At 43.6% G+C, this 20,267-nt stretch overlaps 1 protein-coding gene across 3 annotated transcripts in view; it reads right to left on the bottom strand.

Moving 5' to 3' along the window:
- Positions 1 to 17,830, bottom strand: part of LOC109885998 (mucin-5AC) — a 46,192-nt gene extending 28,362 nt beyond the window's left edge. The window contains exons 1-9 of one of the 3 annotated variants that reach the window (XM_031792977.1): positions 17,721 to 17,830; positions 15,758 to 15,963; positions 15,087 to 15,220; positions 14,419 to 14,516; positions 13,055 to 13,751; positions 10,446 to 10,628; positions 10,072 to 10,161; positions 9,763 to 9,943; positions 9,440 to 9,523 (exon numbers count right to left, since the gene is read on the bottom strand). In XM_031792977.1, the coding sequence (XP_031648837.1) occupies positions 9,440 to 9,523; positions 9,763 to 9,943; positions 10,072 to 10,161; positions 10,446 to 10,628; positions 13,055 to 13,751; positions 14,419 to 14,516; positions 15,087 to 15,220; positions 15,758 to 15,959 (1,669 nt within the window). In that variant the 5' untranslated portion in view covers positions 15,960 to 15,963; positions 17,721 to 17,830. Of the gene's footprint in view, positions 1 to 9,439; positions 9,524 to 9,762; positions 9,944 to 10,071; positions 10,162 to 10,445; positions 10,629 to 13,054; positions 13,752 to 14,418; positions 14,517 to 15,086; positions 15,221 to 15,757; positions 17,319 to 17,412 lie in introns of those variants that run through there. The other 2 variants (XM_031792978.1, XM_020477768.2) reach the window with 2 other exon arrangements.
- Positions 17,831 to 20,267: the final 2,437 nt, after the last annotated feature.

Below are 20,267 nucleotides of genomic sequence, written 5' to 3'. Positions count from 1 at the left end.
AGTCCACAATCACCACAGTCCACAAAGACCACTGTTCAATGACCACAGTCCACAATGACCACAGCACAATGACCACACAGTACAATGACCACAGTGTACAATGACCACAGTCCACAATGACCATAGTGTTCAATGACCACAGTTGACAAAGACTACAGTCCACAATGACCAAACAGCACAATGACCACAGTGTACAATGACCGCAGTCCACAATGACCACACTGCACAATGACCACAGTCTACAATGTCCACACTGCACAATGACCACAGTCCACAATGTCCACAGTTTACAATGACCACACTGCACAATGACCACAGTCTACAATGTCCACACTGCACAATGACCACAGTCCACAATGACCATAGTCCACAATGACCACACTGCACAATGACTACAGTCCACAATGTCCACAATGACCACACTGCACAATGACCACAGTCTACAATGTCCACACTGCACAAATCCACACTTCACAACGACCACACTGCGCAATGACCACACTGCACAATGACCACACTGCACAATGACAACACTGCACAATGACCAGACTGCACAACGACCACACTGCACAACGACCCGTGTACAATGACCACAGTGTACCATGACCACACTGCACAATGACCACAGTGTACAATGACCACACTGCACAATGACCACACTGCACAATGACCACACTGCACAATGACCACACTGCACAATGACCACAGTCCACAATGACCACAGTCCACAATGACCACAGTCCACAATGACCACAGTGTACAATGACCACAGTCCACAATGACCACAGTCCACAATGACCACAGTGTACAATGACCACATTGTACAATGACCACAGTCCACAATGACCACAGTCCACAATGACCACAGTCCACAATGACCACAGTCCACAATGACCACAGTCCACAATGACCACAGTCCACAATGACCACAGTCCACAATGACCACAGTGTACAATGACCACATTGTACAATGACCACAGTCCACAATGACCACAGTCCACAATGACCACAGTGCACAATGACCACAGTGTACAATGACCACAGTCCACAATGACCACAGTCCACAATGACCACAGTGCACAATGACCACAGTGCACAATGACCACAGTCCACAATGACCACAGTCCACAATGACCACAGTGCACAATGACCACAGTGTACAATGACCACATTGTACAATGACCACAGTCCACAATGACCACAGTCCACAATGACCACATTGTACAATGACCACAGTCCACAATGACCACAGTCCACAATGACCACATTGTACAATGACCACAGTCCACAATGACCACAGTCCACGATGACCACAGTGCACAATGACCACAGTGTACAATGACCACATTGTACAATGACCACAGTCCACAATGACCACATTGTACAATGACCACATTGTACAATGACCACAGTCCACAATGACCACAGTCCACAATGACCACAGTGCACAATGACCACAGTGTACAATGACCACATTGTACAATGACCACAGTCCACAATGACCACAGTCCACAATGACCACAGTCCACAATGACCACAGTGCACAATGACCACAGTGTACAATGACCACATTGTACAATGACCACAGTCCACAATGACCACAGTCCACAATGACCACATTGTACAATGACCACAGTCCACAATGACCACAGTCCACAATGACCACATTGTACAATGACCACAGTCCACAATGACCACAGTCCACGATGACCACAGTGCACAATGACCACAGTGTACAATGACCACATTGTACAATGACCACAGTCCACAATGACCACAGTCCACAATGACCACATTGTACAATGACCACAGTCCACAATGACCACAGTCCACAATGACCACAGTCCACAATGACCACATTGTACAATGACCACAGTCCACAATGACCACAGTCCACAATGACCACAGTCCACAATGACCACATTGTACAATGACCACAGTCCACAATGACCACAGTGTACAATGACCACATTGTACAATGACCACAGTCCACAATGACCACAGTCCACAATGACCACAGTCCACAATGACCACAGTGCACAATGACCACAGTGTACAATGACCACAGTCCACAATGACCACAGTCCACAATGACCACAGTGCACAATGACCACAGTGCACAATGACCACATTGTACAATGACCACAGTCCACAATGACCACAGTCCACAACGACCACAGTCCACATTGACCACAGTGTACAATGACCACAGTCCACATTGACCACAGTGTACAATGAACAGTGTACAAAGTGTACAATGACCACAGTCCACAATGACCACAGTCCACATTGACCACAGTGTACAATGAACAGTGTACAAAGTGTACAATGACCACAGTCCACAATGACCACAGTCCACATTGACCACAGTCCACATTGACCACAGTCCACAATGACCACAGCCTACAATGACCACAGCCCACAATGACCACAGCCAACAAAGTGTACTATGACCACAGTCCACAATCACCACAGTCCACAAAGACCACTGTTCAATGACCACAGTCCACAATGACCACAGCACAATGACCACACAGTACAATGACCACAGTGTACAATGACCACAGTCCACAATGACCACAGTGTACAATGACCACAGTCCACAATGACCACAGTCCACAATGACCACAGTCCACAATGACCACAGTGCACAATGACCACAGTGTACAATGACCACAGTCCACAATGACCACAGTCCACAATGACCACAGTCCACAATGACCACAGTCCACAATGACCACAGTGTACAATGACCACAGTGTACAATGACCACATTGTACAATGACCACATTGTACAATGACCACAGTCCACAATGACCACAGTGCACAATGACCACAGTGTACAATGACCACAGTGTACAATGACCACAGTCCACAATGACCACAGTCCACAATGACCACATTGTACAATGACCACAGTCCACAATGATCACAGTCCACAATGACCACAGTCCACAATGACCACATTGTACAATGACCACAGTCCACAATGACCACAGTGTACAATGACCACATTGTACAATGACCACAGTCCACAATGACCACAGTGCACAATGACCACAGTGTACAATGACCACAGTCCACAATGACCACAGTCCACAATGACCACAGTCCACAATGACCACAGTCCACAATGACCACAGTGTACAATGACCACATTGTACAATGACCACAGTCCACAATGACCACAGTCCACAACGACCACAGTCCACATTGACCACAGTGTACAATGACCACAGTCCACATTGACCACAGTGTACAATGAACAGTGTACAAAGTGTACAATGACCACAGTCCACAATGACCACAGTCCACATTGACCACAGTGTACAATGAACAGTGTACAAAGTGTACAATGACCACAGTCCACAATGACCACAGTCCACATTGACCACAGTCCACATTGACCACAGTCCACAATGACCACAGTCCACATTGACCACAGTGTACAATGACCACAGTCCACATTGACCACAGTGTACAATGAACAGTGTACAAAGTGTACAATGACCACAGTCCACAATGACCACAGTCCACATTGACCACAGTGTACAATGAACAGTGTACAAAGTGTACAATGACCACAGTCCACAATGACCACAGTCCACATTGACCACAGTCCACATTGACCACAGTCCACAATGACCACAGCCTACAATGACCACAGCCCACAATGACCACAGCCAACAAAGTGTACAATGACCACAGTCCACAATCACCACAGTCCACAAAGACCACTGTTCAATGACCACAGTCCACAATGACCACAGCACAATGACCACACAGTACAATGACCACAGTGTACAATGACCACAGTCCACAATGACCATAGTGTTCAATGACCACAGTTGACAAAGACTACAGTCCACAATGACCAAACAGCACAATGACCACAGTGTACAATGACCGCAGTCCACAATGACCACACTGCACAATGACCACAGTCTACAATGTCCACACTGCACAATGACCACAGTCCACAATGTCCACAGTTTACAATGACCACACTGCACAATGACCACAGTCTACAATGTCCACACTGCACAATGACCACAGTCCACAATGACCATAGTCCACAATGACCACACTGCACAATGACTACAGTCCACAATGTCCACAATGACCACACTGCACAATGACCACAGTCTACAATGTCCACACTGCACAAATCCACACTTCACAACGACCACACTGCGCAATGACCACACTGCACAATGACCACACTGCACAATGACAACACTGCACAATGACCACAGTCCACAATGACCACAGTGCACAATGACCACAGTGTACAATGACCACATTGTACAATGACCACAGTCCACAATGACCACAGTCCACAATGACCACATTGTACAATGACCACAGTCCACAATGACCACAGTCCACAATGACCACATTGTACAATGACCACAGTCCACAATGACCACAGTCCACGATGACCACAGTGCACAATGACCACAGTGTACAATGACCACATTGTACAATGACCACAGTCCACAATGACCACAGTCCACAATGACCACATTGTACAATGACCACAGTCCACAATGACCACAGTCCACAATGACCACAGTCCACAATGACCACATTGTACAATGACCACAGTCCACAATGACCACAGTCCACAATGACCACAGTCCACAATGACCACAGTCCACAATGACCACATTGTACAATGACCACAGTCCACAATGACCACAGTGTACAATGACCACATTGTACAATGACCACAGTCCACAATGACCACAGTCCACAATGACCACAGTCCACAATGACCACAGTGCACAATGACCACAGTGTACAATGACCACAGTCCACAATGACCACAGTCCACAATGACCACAGTGCACAATGACCACAGTGCACAATGACCACATTGTACAATGACCACAGTCCACAATGACCACAGTCCACAACGACCACAGTCCACATTGACCACAGTGTACAATGACCACAGTCCACATTGACCACAGTGTACAATGAACAGTGTACAAAGTGTACAATGACCACAGTCCACAATGACCACAGTCCACATTGACCACAGTGTACAATGAACAGTGTACAAAGTGTACAATGACCACAGTCCACAATGACCACAGTCCACATTGACCACAGTCCACATTGACCACAGTCCACAATGACCACAGCCTACAATGACCACAGCCCACAATGACCACAGCCAACAAAGTGTACAATGACCACAGTCCACAATCACCACAGTCCACAAAGACCACTGTTCAATGACCACAGTCCACAATGACCACAGCACAATGACCACACAGTACAATGACCACAGTGTACAATGACCACAGTCCACAATGACCACAGTGTACAATGACCACAGTCCACAATGACCACAGTCCACAATGACCACAGTCCACAATGACCACAGTGCACAATGACCACAGTGTACAATGACCACAGTCCACAATGACCACAGTCCACAATGACCACAGTCCACAATGACCACAGTCCACAATGACCACAGTGTACAATGACCACAGTGTACAATGACCACATTGTACAATGACCACATTGTACAATGACCACAGTCCACAATGACCACAGTGCACAATGACCACAGTGTACAATGACCACAGTGTACAATGACCACATTGTACAATGACCACAGTCCACAATGACCACAGTCCACAATGACCACATTGTACAATGACCACAGTCCACAATGACCACAGTCCACAATGACCACAGTCCACAATGACCACATTGTACAATGACCACAGTCCACAATGACCACAGTGTACAATGACCACATTGTACAATGACCACAGTCCACAATGACCACAGTCCACAATGACCACAGTGCACAATGACCACAGTGTACAATGACCACAGTCCACAATGACCACAGTCCACAATGACCACAGTCCACAATGACCACAGTCCACAATGACCACAGTGTACAATGACCACATTGTACAATGACCACAGTCCACAATGACCACAGTCCACAACGACCACAGTCCACATTGACCACAGTGTACAATGACCACAGTCCACATTGACCACAGTGTACAATGAACAGTGTACAAAGTGTACAATGACCACAGTCCACAATGACCACAGTCCACATTGACCACAGTGTACAATGAACAGTGTACAAAGTGTACAATGACCACAGTCCACAATGACCACAGTCCACATTGACCACAGTCCACATTGACCACAGTCCACAATGACCACAGCCTACAATGACCACAGCCCACAATGACCACAGCCAACAAAGTGTACAATGACCACAGTCCACAATCACCACAGTCCACAAAGACCACTGTTCAATGACCACAGTCCACAATGACCACAGCACAATGACCACACAGTACAATGACCACAGTGTACAATGACCACAGTCCACAATGACCATAGTGTTCAATGACCACAGTTGACAAAGACTACAGTCCACAATGACCAAACAGCACAATGACCACAGTGTACAATGACCGCAGTCCACAATGACCACACTGCACAATGACCACAGTCTACAATGTCCACACTGCACAATGACCACAGTCCACAATGTCCACAGTTTACAATGACCACACTGCACAATGACCACAGTCTACAATGTCCACACTGCACAATGACCACAGTCCACAATGACCATAGTCCACAATGACCACACTGCACAATGACTACAGTCCACAATGTCCACAATGACCACACTGCACAATGACCACAGTCTACAATGTCCACACTGCACAAATCCACACTTCACAACGACCACACTGCGCAATGACCACACTGCACAATGACCACACTGCACAATGACAACACTGCACAATGACCAGACTGCACAACGACCACACTGCACAACGACCCGTGTACAATGACCACAGTGTACCATGACCACACTGCACAATGACCACAGTGTACAATGACCACACTGCACAATGACCACACTGCACAATGACCACACTGCACAATGACCACACTGCACAATGACCACAGTCCACAATGACCACAGTCCACAATGACCACAGTCCACAATGACCACAGTGTACAATGACCACAGTCCACAATGACCACAGTCCACAATGACCACAGTGCACAATGACCACAGTGTACAATGACCACATTGTACAATGACCACAGTCCACAATGACCACAGTCCACAATGACCACAGTCCACAATGACCACAGTCCACAATGACCACAGTCCACAATGACCACATTGTACAATGACCACAGTCCACAATGACCACAGTCCACAATGACCACAGTCCACAATGACCACAGTCCACAATGACCACAGTGTACAATGACCACATTGTACAATGACCACAGTCCACAATGACCACAGTCCACAATGACCACAGTGCACAATGACCACAGTGTACAATGACCACAGTCCACAATGACCACAGTCCACAATGACCACAGTGCACAATGACCACAGTGCACAATGACCACAGTCCACAATGACCACAGTCCACAATGACCACAGTGCACAATGACCACAGTGTACAATGACCACAGTCCACAATGACCACAGTCCACAATGACCACATTGTACAATGACCACAGTCCACAATGACCACAGTCCACAATGACCACATTGTACAATGACCACAGTCCACAATGACCACAGTCCACGATGACCACAGTGCACAATGACCACAGTGCACAATGACCACAGTGTACAATGACCACATTGTACAATGACCACAGTCCACAATGACCACATTGTACAATGACCACATTGTACAATGACCACATTGTACAATGACCACAGTCCACAATGACCACATTGTACAATGACCACAGTCCACAATGACCACAGTCCACAATGACCACATTGCACAATGACCACACTGCACAATGACCACAGTCCACAATGACCACAGTCCACAATGACCACAGTGTACAATGACCACAGTCCACAATGACCACAGTCCACAATGACCACAGTGCACAATGACCACAGTGTACAATGACCACATTGTACAATGACCACAGTCCACAATGACCACAGTCCACAATGACCACAGTCCACAATGACCACAGTCCACAATGACCACAGTCCACAATGACCACATTGTACAATGACCACAGTCCACAATGACCACAGTCCACAATGACCACAGTCCACAATGACCACAGTCCACAATGACCACAGTGTACAATGACCACATTGTACAATGACCACAGTCCACAATGACCACAGTCCACAATGACCACAGTGCACAATGACCACAGTGTACAATGACCACAGTCCACAATGACCACAGTCCACAATGACCACAGTGCACAATGACCACAGTGCACAATGACCACAGTCCACAATGACCACAGTCCACAATGACCACAGTGCACAATGACCACAGTGTACAATGACCACAGTCCACAATGACCACAGTCCACAATGACCACATTGTACAATGACCACAGTCCACAATGACCACAGTCCACAATGACCACATTGTACAATGACCACAGTCCACAATGACCACAGTCCACGATGACCACAGTGCACAATGACCACAGTGCACAATGACCACAGTGTACAATGACCACATTGTACAATGACCACAGTCCACAATGACCACATTGTACAATGACCACATTGTACAATGACCACAGTCCACAATGACCACATTGTACAATGACCACAGTCCACAATGACCACAGTCCACAATGACCACAGTCCACAATGACCACATTGTACAATGACCACAGTCCACAATGACCACAGTGTACAATGACCACAGTCCACAATGACCACAGTCCACAATGACCACAGTGCACAATGACCACAGTGTACAATGACCACAGTCCACAATGACCACAGTCCACAATGACCACAGTCCACAATGACCACAGTGCACAATGACCACAGTGTACAATGACCACATTGTACAATGACCACAGTCCACAATGACCACAGTGCACAATGACCACAGTCCACAATGACCACAGTGCACAATGACCACAGTGTACAATGACCACATTGTACAATGACCACATTGTACAATGACCACAGTCCACAATGACCACAGTCCACAATGACCACATTGTACAATGACCACAGTCCACAATGACCACAGTCCACAATGACCACATTGTACAATGACCACAGTCCACAATGACCACAGTCCACGATGACCACAGTGCACAATGACCACAGTGTACAATGACCACATTGTACAATGACCACAGTCCACAATGACCACAGTCCACAATGACCACATTGTACAATGACCACAGTCCACAATGACCACAGTCCACAATGACCACATTGTACAATGACCACAGTCCACAATGACCACAGTCCACAATGACCACATTCCACAATGACCACAGTCCACAATGACCACATTGTACAATGACCACATTGTACAATGACCACAGTCCACAATGACCACAGTGTACAATGACCACAGTAAGTGAAAAATGACCAAAAGTCGACTTCACTCACCGTGAAAAAGTGGTTTCCTACAGCTTGATGAAACCTGACTGGAGAGGCCTGTCAAAAGTGTGATGGAGGGAGAGCCAAGATCACCTGCAGGAGAAGAACAACGCATTTTGCAAAGTTACAGAACACTTCCTCCTCCTATGTGTGTGTGTGTGTGTGTGTGTGTGTGTGTGTGTGTGGTGTGTGTCTGTGTGTGTGTATGTGTACAAGTGCTCTTACAATATGCAAAACAGCTGTGTCAGCATAGTCAACAAATGTACATTTTAAATAGCATTTAAAGAAATAAATAAAGCATTTATTTAAGAAGACGCACTCCTGAATCTTACCATTATCCTCAACAGATCCTCGGACAAAAAACACTTTTTGAAGACTAGTATCTATTACACATCTGGGTGTTAGGGTCAAGGTTTTGAGCAAAAGTGGAGTCAAATTATCAGGGATGATGAAGTTCAATTGGAGTATTTTTATATAAGGATCATAAGCAAGTTCTTTGTCCGTTACCTCCAGCTGAAAGAAAAGTATGAAATAATCAAACTATTAAATAATGGAAGTTGAAACAGGACTGTCTTGTGCTCCCGAGTAGAAGTAATCCTCTGTATATGTAAATTGTAATATCACTAGAGACTTAAACTTACTAGTGTTTTGTTGATAAATGTGGCTCCATTGTAAAAGGCCTTTTGAACAGTAAATGTTCCACTTTCGTACATCACAATCACTGATTCAAACTGAAAAAATAAACAATATTCATCATTTTTTGTTGTCGTAATTAATGAAGTATGTTTTGGTGATTAATGGAGAGGTTCCTGTATTGTCTAAGTATCTGATTTATAAAAGGTTGATATGGGTTGCCATACACAAGATCACTGGTTTGAATCCCATCCTAACATTAACAAATTAGATTTACTTGCCTTTATTTAACCAATCCCTAAACATACTTGCTTAAACTTTACCACTTCATTGCTGTCCTTCGAATACAATGATATAAGTAAATCTGGATGTGTTGTGGTACCTTGATTTGATTAGTTAGCATTTCACTGATGATTCCCAGGTATCCCTTAGGTGTCTCTGCAGGTGCACTAATCTCCACTATGAAAGGAGGGTAGGTTGTGACAGAGATGTAGGTGCATTTCCTGGGGTCATCTCTAACATCGCAGCCCATTGGTCTAGAGTAGCGCTTTCTTTCTCTCAAACTCTGTGCGTAAAACAAATTTTTTAAAATTATATATACTGTATATATATATATATATACAGTGCATTGGAAAAATACTCAAACCCCTTCCCTTTTTCCAAATTTGGCTACGTTACAGCCTTGTTCTAAAATGTACTCAATATTTTTTTCCCCTCATCAATCTACCACCTAATGGCAAAGTGAAAACAGTGTTGTTGTTGTTTTGTACATTTATTACAAATTAGAAACAGAAATACCTTGCTAAAAAAAGTTTTCAAACCCTTTGCTATGAGACTCGAGATTGAGCTTGGGGGCATCCTGCTTCCCTTGATCATCCTTGAGATGTTTCTACAACTTGATTGGAGTCCACCTGTGGTAAATTCAATTGATTGGATGATTTGGAAAGGAACACGTCTGTCTAAATAAGGTCCAACTGTTGACAGCGCATGTCAGAGCAAAAACCAAGCCATGAGTTCAAAGAGCTCAGAGACAGGATTGTGTCGAGGCACAGATCTAGGGAAGGGTACCACAACATTTCTCCAGCATTGTAGGTCCCTAGAGCACAGTGGCCTCCATCATTCTTAAATGGAAGAAGTTTAGAACCACCAAAACTCTTCCTAGAGCTGGCCGTATGGCCAAACTGAGCAACAGGGGTAGAAAGTCCTTGGTCAGGGAGATGACCAAGATCCCGATGGTCATTCTGACAGATCTCTGGAGTTCCTCTGTGGACATGGGAGAACCTTCCAGAAGGACAACCATCTTTGCAGCACTCCACCAATCAGGCCTTTATTGTAGAGTGGCTAGACGGAAGCCAATCCTCAGTAAAATACACAATACATCCCACTTGGAGTTTGCCAAAAAGTACCTAATGACTCTGTGTAAGGGATTTCCTCCTCTTCTTCCGAAGAGGAGAGGCGAAACGGATCAGAGGACCAATACGCGGCGTGGTAAGTGTCCATGGTTCTTTTAATATGTAAATTTACTCATGAACAACTGATACAACAAAACAAGAAACGTGTGAAACCCTAAACAGCCCTATCTGGTGCAAAACACAAAGACAGGAACAATCACCCACAAACACACAGTGACACCCAGGCTACCTAAGTATGATTCTCAATCAGAGACAACTAATGACACCTGCCTCTGATTGAGAACCATACTAGGCCGAAACATAGAAAACCCCAAATCATAGAAAATCAAACATAGACTACCCACCCAACTCACGCCCTGACCATACTAACTAAATACAAAACACAGGAAATAAAGGTCAGAACGTGACACTCAGGCCATGAGAAACAAGATTCTCTGGTCTGATGAAATGAAAATTTAACACTTTGGCCTGAATTCCAAGCGTCACGTCTGGAGGAAACCTGGCACCTTCCCTACGGTGAAGCATGGTGGTGGCAGCATCATGCTGGGGGGATGTTTTTCAGCGGCAGGGACTGGGAGACTAATCATGATCGAGGCAAAGAGGAACGGAGCAAAGTACAGAGAGATCCTTGAAGAAATCCTGCTCCAGAGCCTTCAGGACCTCAGACTGGGGTGAAGGATCACCTTCCAAAAGGACAGTGACCCTAAGCACACAGCCAAGACAACGCAGGAGTGGCTCTGAATGTCCTTGTTTGGCCCAGACAGAGAGACCTGTGCAGTAACAATCCACATCCAACTGTGTAGTAACACTCCACATCCAACCTGACAGAGCTTGAGAGGATCTGCAGAGAAGAATTGGAGAAACTCCCCAAATACAGGTGTGCTAAGCTTGTAGCGTCATACCCAAGAAGACTTGAGGCTGTAATCGCTGCCAAAGGTGATTCAACAAAATACTGTGTAAAGGGTCTGCATACTTATGTAAATGTGATATTTCCATAAATTTTTTACCTATATAAATTAGCGAACATTTCTAAAAACCCGTTTTTGCTTTGTCATTATGGAGTATTGTGTGTAGATTGATGAGGGAAAAAACGATTTAATACATTTTAGAATAAGGCTGTAATGTATCAAAATGTTTTAAAAAATCAAGGCATCCAAATACTTTCCGAAGGAACTGTATACAGATTTCTGGGGGTTTTGACATATATACACTTTGGGCCTTGACTAACCCTGGACATACAGCCTGACCAGGAAAATCTCAGCACTTAGTGACAGTACAAAATTGGCACCACTTCATACTACTGATGACAGAATATTCTGTCCTGCGTCCTCTCGCGCGACACAGAGTCACGATTCAAATACATGCCGACTCGTTACAACCTTGGCTTTAAGCACAACATTTTTGTCCCTGTGTGACAAAGAGAAAGTGGTCTTGTTTCATTTCTATGAAATTAAACTTTTTCATGTTGAGAGCTAGCGCAACACTAGCGCAACACTAGCGAAACATTCAACAATGCCTGCTAAATTGAATTAAAATAGTACAAGTACTATGTATCCATATTTGTGTCTAAGGACATTACCGTAAGTCTAAGAGGAGTTGTAGCAGTAGCAGTAGTTGAAGTTGTTGACGTATTAGGAGTCAGAGGAGTAGGACTAGGTGTAGCAGTAGGAGGCATAGGAGTAGGAATTGGAGTAGCAGATGTAGCAGTAGGAGTCATAGTTGTGCTGTTCAGAGCTGTTTGGGATAGGTCCAGTAGATGTTGTGTTAGGAGCTGTAGTTGTTGTAGTGGGAGCTGTAGTTGTTGTAGTAGGAGCAGTGGTTGTTGTGGTTGGAGATTTATTTGAGCAATAGTTGTTGTTGTAGTAGGATCAGTAGTTGTTGTAGTAGGATCAGTAGTTGTTGTAGTAGGATCAGTAGTTGTTGTAGAAGGATCAGTAGTTGTTGTAGTAGGATCAGTAGTTGTTGTAGTAGGATCAGTAGTTGTTGTAGTAGGATCAGTAGTTGTTGTAGTAGGATCAGTAGTTGTTGTAGTAGGATCAGTAGTTGTTGTAGTAGGATCAGTAGTTGTTGTAGTAGGATCAGTAGTTGTTGTAGTAGGATCAGTAGTTGTTGTAGTAGGATCAGTAGTTGTTGTAGTAGGATCAGTAGTTGTTGTAGGAGGAGCTGTAGTTGTTGTTGTTTGAGCTCTTGTTGTGGTGAAAGCTGAGGACAGTCGGTTTACAGTCACACTAGGCACTGCAATCCAAAATAGACTGGAGGTCTGCATAAATGTTGACCTTGAAGAGGAAGACGGATAATAGTACCAATATTAGACTGCACACAAAATTCCTGCACTGTTCTCAAATGACCCATGTTTTTCAAAATCCCCTGATTCCCAGTGCTCATTCCATCCTGATTCTGCAGATCATCCATTTCTGAAAAACCTGGGAGTTTTGGGAAAGTTTCTGGAACTTTGCAACCCAGAGCAAACATTTAGAGGCTTGTCACTGGGTAAAACTAGTTTAATCAACGTTCTTTCTCATAATTTCAACCCCAAATATCTATGTGATGACACTGAATCACCAAAGAAAATCAAATGGGTTTGGAGGAAGTCATCAACATAAGGTCATTTCGACAACACAACCAATGGTAAATGAAATCTAGATGCCGAACTGTTGTCTGTGCCGTTGGATCATGCACCAAAATGTTTTTATACTACAAATAGATATATTGTACCGTTGTGCTTTCAATAGGCATGGCACCTTTGCAAACATTTTTGACAAAATATATGTGATTTCAGTTGCGTCCTACAGAAAAATCATGTAAAAAAGAACTGTGTCGTGTTTGTGATGGTTTTAGCAGAGACTTTGGTTGCCAAATTCCAGTAACTTCCAACCAGGATTTCTGGAGAACCTGGGAATTTGGGGAAATTTACTGTAATGTTCAACTCTAGTAGAGACTCACTTGACTATGATGTTGCCCAATGAGGATGAGGATGGTGCTGTCCAGGTGACTGTTACTGATGATCTAGGTTGATTGTTGCTTTGACTCACCCCAGAGGCCTAACAATAAAACAACCGGTAAGTCAATCAATAGAGGATAATGATCTTGGTACATTGATGGCAGGTAAGACACTGATCAATGCTTATTGGTGGTTCTAGCTATAGTACGTAAAGTTAACAAACTCTTGTTTAAGTTTGGAAAAAAACGGTAACTTGCCCAAAATGCCCAGGTTTTAAGCAGTAAATCTGGAATCCACCAACTAGATTTCTGGAAAACCTTGGAATTTTGGGGAGTTACTGGAATTTTTGCAACCCTACTTTTCAGCACTGTGTAGCCGGACCAGTAAAATCTCTCCTATTATTGGGCTCAAATCAGTTTCATTTGACATATTGATGAGTCAATATAATCCAATAAATCAGTGGGTAAATTGGTAACAGTGAAGAATATGGACAGAATGTCCTGTGCTGTATTGCAACTAGGGTTACAAAATTCCAGAAACTCTGCCAAAATGTCCCATGTTTTCCAGAAATCTCAGTTGGAGGATCTCCAGATTCAGGAGGGTAGGAGCAGGGCAGGAATCCTCCAACTGGGAAAGTTTCAGGAATTTTACAACCATAACTGTAACTCACTGCGATCCCATTGCAAGGCACAAGAACGATCCCAGTTCCACTGCCGAGAGAGAACGTTCCCACAGCCTTGTTCTGTCCTTCCTCATGGGCCTCCAGAAGAAACCCTTTATAGGTGAAGGTTCCTGACAGAGTCACTGAGAAAGAGAGAAAGGAAGAAAGGGAGAGAGAGAAATTGAAAAAGGGAGAGAGATGGAGAAAGGGAAATTGAGTGCTGAATCTCTGGATGACATGTCCTTGGACTAAGTCATGATTCCCTGCCTCTTAGCAATCTTGTATTGTCATATTAACTGTGATGGAATATGCTATGTGAAAAGTTTACGTCTGAGCAGGGACAGACTGCCAAAGGTCAATTCTGGTAAATGGTCTATCTCCAATAAAATCACATGCGCCGAATACAACAAGTGTAGACTTTACCGTGACACGCTTACTTACAAGCCCTTAACCAACAGTGCAGTTCAAGAAGAACAAACTATTTACCAAGTAGACTAAAAATAAAAGGTAACAATAAAAAGTAACACAATAAGCCCTGTTAAAATATTGATTTAAATTTACTCACAAAATATTAGAAATGTCCAGACAGATTACTGTTCCCACTCCGTTCCTTCGTCTGAGCCAATACGGTATGTATTGGGTAAGCCCAATATTGTGTTTCAACCATCTCGGTGACTCACCTTGGATGGTGTCTCCTGGCTGGAAGGTGGTCTTGTTGACAGTGACAGTATATGGTGAGGAAGAGCTCTGCCCTGTGCTGCCATGAAAACTATTATCAGGTAGCATTGAGCCACACTGAGAAGCAATGGAAGATCCTCCCCCACTGAAACCCTCCACTTGTAAAGCAGTCAGAGAGAGGAGAACGCAGAGAAAACCCACCATTTCTCTGTATAGCAGATGTGTGTGTGTGTGTGTGTGTGTGAGAGAGAGAGAGAGAGAGAGAGAGAGAGAGAGAGAGAGAGAGAGAGAGAGCAAACAAGACATCTATAAATGATAATATTTCTAATGAGATTATAGCCGTTTTGTAACTACAAACATACAGTATATAGGTAATGTTTCCCGGCCAGTACAGACAATGGAACTCAAACACCTGTGGAAATATAAACTCTCCTTTTGTCATTAAAGCTCTCTTGTTCATACAGAAAGTTTAACAGTAGCAACAACAATATAACTAGTCATAATTACACTGTAATAATAATTACGTTGAAATAACCAATCTATAATTTTAACATATAAAAAGGTAGGGAAAAACCCCTGGAATGATCTTAATGTAAGAGCATACATGAGCCTCCATGTTAGAAGACATTGAAACAAATATCCAGTCTTGTTCAATAGAACTTCATCCAAAAAACACACAAGTATTCAGGTGAATAGTTTGGTGCCAAATAATGTATTAGTCTATTTATTATCTATCTCTAGGATGACGTCTTAAACACTCATTTCTAACTTTACTGAGGACGATTACTATTATTGCTATTAAAACAACAAACATACATTACAAAGACATTGTGAATGGGTGCTCGCATCAGTGGGTGCTCTGGTCAGTGGGTGCTCTGGTCAGTGGGTGCTCGCGTCAGTGGGTGCTCTGGTCAGTGGGAGCACTCATCCCCACTTCCCTAAGATGCCAGCATGGCGAAGCCCCCTGCCCAAAGGGATTTTCCAGGGTGGGAAGGACCAAGCCCTGCCTGACGCACAGCCTGGTATGGAAGCGAGTGCACCCAGATGTCACGCCCTGATCAGTTTCACCATATGTCCACCCCCCTCCAGGTGTTGCTCATATTCCCCATTATCCCTTGTGTATTTATACCTGTGTTTTCTGTCTGTCTCTGCCAGTTCGTCTTGTTTGTTCAAGCTTACCATCGTTTGTCTTGTCAGCTCCTGTCTTTTCCTAGTCTCTCTTTTTCACATCCTCCTGGTTTTTGACCCTTGCCTGTCCTGACCCTGTACCCACCCGCCTTACCTCTGCCTGTCCCTGACTCTTAGCCTGTCTGCCGTCCTGTACCTTGCTCCTGCCCTGGATTATCGACCCCTGCCTTCATTTGACCTGTCGTTTGTCTGTCCCATGATTGCAGACACCTGTGTCTTTTGGCACTATGCGGACGAGTCATCCCGCGATGTTTGTGATCGTACCCTGATGAGGACAGCTTGGCTGTCGAAACGTTGGTAATTAAGTTTTTGCATCTGAGCTCCTAGAGTGTGCGGCTCTCTTTTATTTTCAGGTTTTCTACTCTGCTAGCCAGCACCTCGCCTAAATAGGTGTGCGTTTCTTTTTCTTCTAGATTCCAGTGTTACGATAAACATTGTTACTTCACACCGTCTGCACTTGGGTTTTTACCTTGATTCCTGATATCATAACCACGACGACCAGCACACACCTCTCAGACCGTGAAACCAAAACACAAAACATATATAACTAAACACACATTCTCACCCTGATTGGTGGAGCTCAAACATTTATACTGTTCATGTGTCTATGTATTTATTCCAACACTCATTAATTCCAACCTTCCAACCTACCATTTTCTCCTGCAACACTTCCCTCCATTCACTAGTGACTGACAATTATTTGTTAGTGTTATTAACATAGGCCTGTTAAATAGTTAGTAGTGAAAGTAGTTCATGAAAAGATAAACCATGGCTTACCAGGTTGATTTAACTTCAGCTAGACAGCTAGACGAGTGTTGAATTGAACTGTTTCAAGGACGTGATATACAACGAGTGTGAATCAGAGCTTGGCACACAGAGACCATATATATCAGGTCCCACGTCATGTTAACAAAAATAAATACCTGTCTTCCTCTACTTATCAAGAACTCCACTTCCTTGTGACCGAATAACACACACACACACACACACACACACACACACACACACACACACACACACACACACACACACACACACACACACACACACACACACACACACTTTGACATGTTGTTGAGTGCTCATTGGCAAGGTTCCATAGCTGTGACATGACAATAAATGTTCATGTTAAAATATCACAGTAGATTGTTGTTTATCTTGCAAAATGTTTCATGTAGCTGTTGAAGACATATAATTAACAAAGGAGGTCCTACAGGAAGGTATTATATATGGATCTTAATGTAGGTCCTGCACTATGACGCAAGAAAAGCTGCATTGTTTCCAAATATAGTTTTATTTACTTTTGACATGCCTTACACAGGAAGAATTCCAGTCTGACTCTGAGTCAAGTCTGGTTGGTTTTACATTTTTATCTAATAGAAGAACCAAGTAAACAACCAAATGATAGGACACTGACACATAGATTCCCTTTGTCGTCAAGTCTCTGTTGACACGGCAATGACAAATCATGCAACACATTTGGAAAACACACAACAAGAAAGCACTAATGAAATGTTTCCTCATCATGATTTATGATCAGAATCCAGAAGCAAAGTAACTCTACTCTTGAATTTTATTGCAACAGAATATAATCTCCTCCCTCCAAGTTGTAACGTTCGTCCTCTTCTTCTGACAAGGAGTAAGAGATATCGGACCAATTTGCAGCGTGGTAAGTGTCCATTTTAATATGTACAACTGAACAACACTACAATACACAAAATAACAAAATGAAAGACCAAAACAAATGAAACAGTCCCGTGTGGCACAAACACTGACACGGAAAATAATCACCCACAACCCAAAAGTGAAACCAGGCTACCTAAGTATGGTTCTCAATCAGGGACAACGATTGACAGCTGCCTCTGATTGAGAACCATACCAGGCCAAACACAGAAATCCCAAAACATAGAAAAAGTAACATAGACAACCCACCCAACTCACGCCCTGACCATACTAAAACAAAGACATAATAAAAGAACTAAGGTCAGAACGTGACACAAGTATACTTTTTCTTCATATTTTTTATTTCATTCTTCACCTTCTTCTTATTTTCTAGCCTTTGAAATATGTTTTTTCCAGGACTGAATATTTCACCGTACTCTCTATGCCAAATTTCCTCCCCTATATGGTTTAGAAATCAAGTTGCCTCTCTCCTCTCTCTCTGCCCTCTCAGGTCCTGAAACAGTGTGGTTTGTCTATAGCAGCAGACGGCCATAGAGAGGCGCTGTGTAGCTCCAGAGACTCACCCTAAAACTAGTTAAGGTGTAAAATGCAATATCAATCAACTAACAATTGCAACTCTGTTCATGTGCAGCAACTTGTTAGGGTTAGGGCCAGGTTTGGCATTTAAGGTTAGGGTTAGAGTTATGGTTGGGGGGACAGGGATAGGTTATGGTAAGGTTAGGGCTAGGGTTAGTGAATAGTCAGATGAACCATTTCTTAAAGTTAGTTGAGAAACCGTATGTAGGGGGACTTATCTAAAAAACTGCTACAAAAAAAAATATATATATTTACATAAAGATTAGAATAAGGGTCCAGAGAGTTTTATGGACAACATTGTCTTCTTGTACTTTGAATATTGAAATGCATCTGTTGTGTTCCATGCCTTTACGGAGAGTAATATGTTGATTTATTAATTTCTTTTAGAATGTAGTGGAGTAAAAGTTCTTAAAAATATAAGTGGTAAAGTAAAGACACACACCTGAGTTCCTAATATCTCTAAAGGTCTCCCCAGCATGAGTTGTTTTATGCACGTAATGTCAGAATGCGCTCACTGTTACAAAATGTGTTTTTACGCAACATGACAGTTAACATGCGCTGCCTGATAAATATTTATTGGCCATGTTTCAACTTGTCAATTTCAAAGTATTATCTAACAAGTTGTATTTTCTAACAACAGGCTGAATTGAGGTGTGTTCTGCCTCCTCATTAATTCACATAGAACTGGCCCATTTCTGCGTTGCGGATAATTAATGTTTGACGCTTTACTTTACTGAGATGTATAAATTTCTCTATGAGAGGAGTGCCCACCGCACTTCACTCATGAATGCGCAGATCAAGTATGCATGTATTTGCGCAGTCTTGCAAGAATTGGAACATTTTCTTGCTGGCGCATGCTTGCCTTCTTGTTGTTTTCCTTACACATAATCACTTTGGACATGTGTGCGTTCCTATCAAAGTAAGTTCCTTATTTTCTGTATATCGTGTTGTCGTTTCCACTGTAGGCACCTACAGTATTTTAATGAAACAGCAGGGAGCAGGTCTCGAACCCTCGACCTCCTAGCCCGAGGTCCGGCGCGCTATCGACTGTGCCGCAAAAGCATG

Source organism: Oncorhynchus kisutch, linkage group LG16, assembly GCF_002021735.2.
Source record: "Oncorhynchus kisutch isolate 150728-3 linkage group LG16, Okis_V2, whole genome shotgun sequence".
Taxonomy (NCBI): Eukaryota; Metazoa; Chordata; class Actinopteri; order Salmoniformes; family Salmonidae; genus Oncorhynchus; species Oncorhynchus kisutch.
The sequence above is the reverse complement of the archived record's forward strand: the minus strand, read 5'-3'. Positions and strand labels throughout refer to the sequence as shown.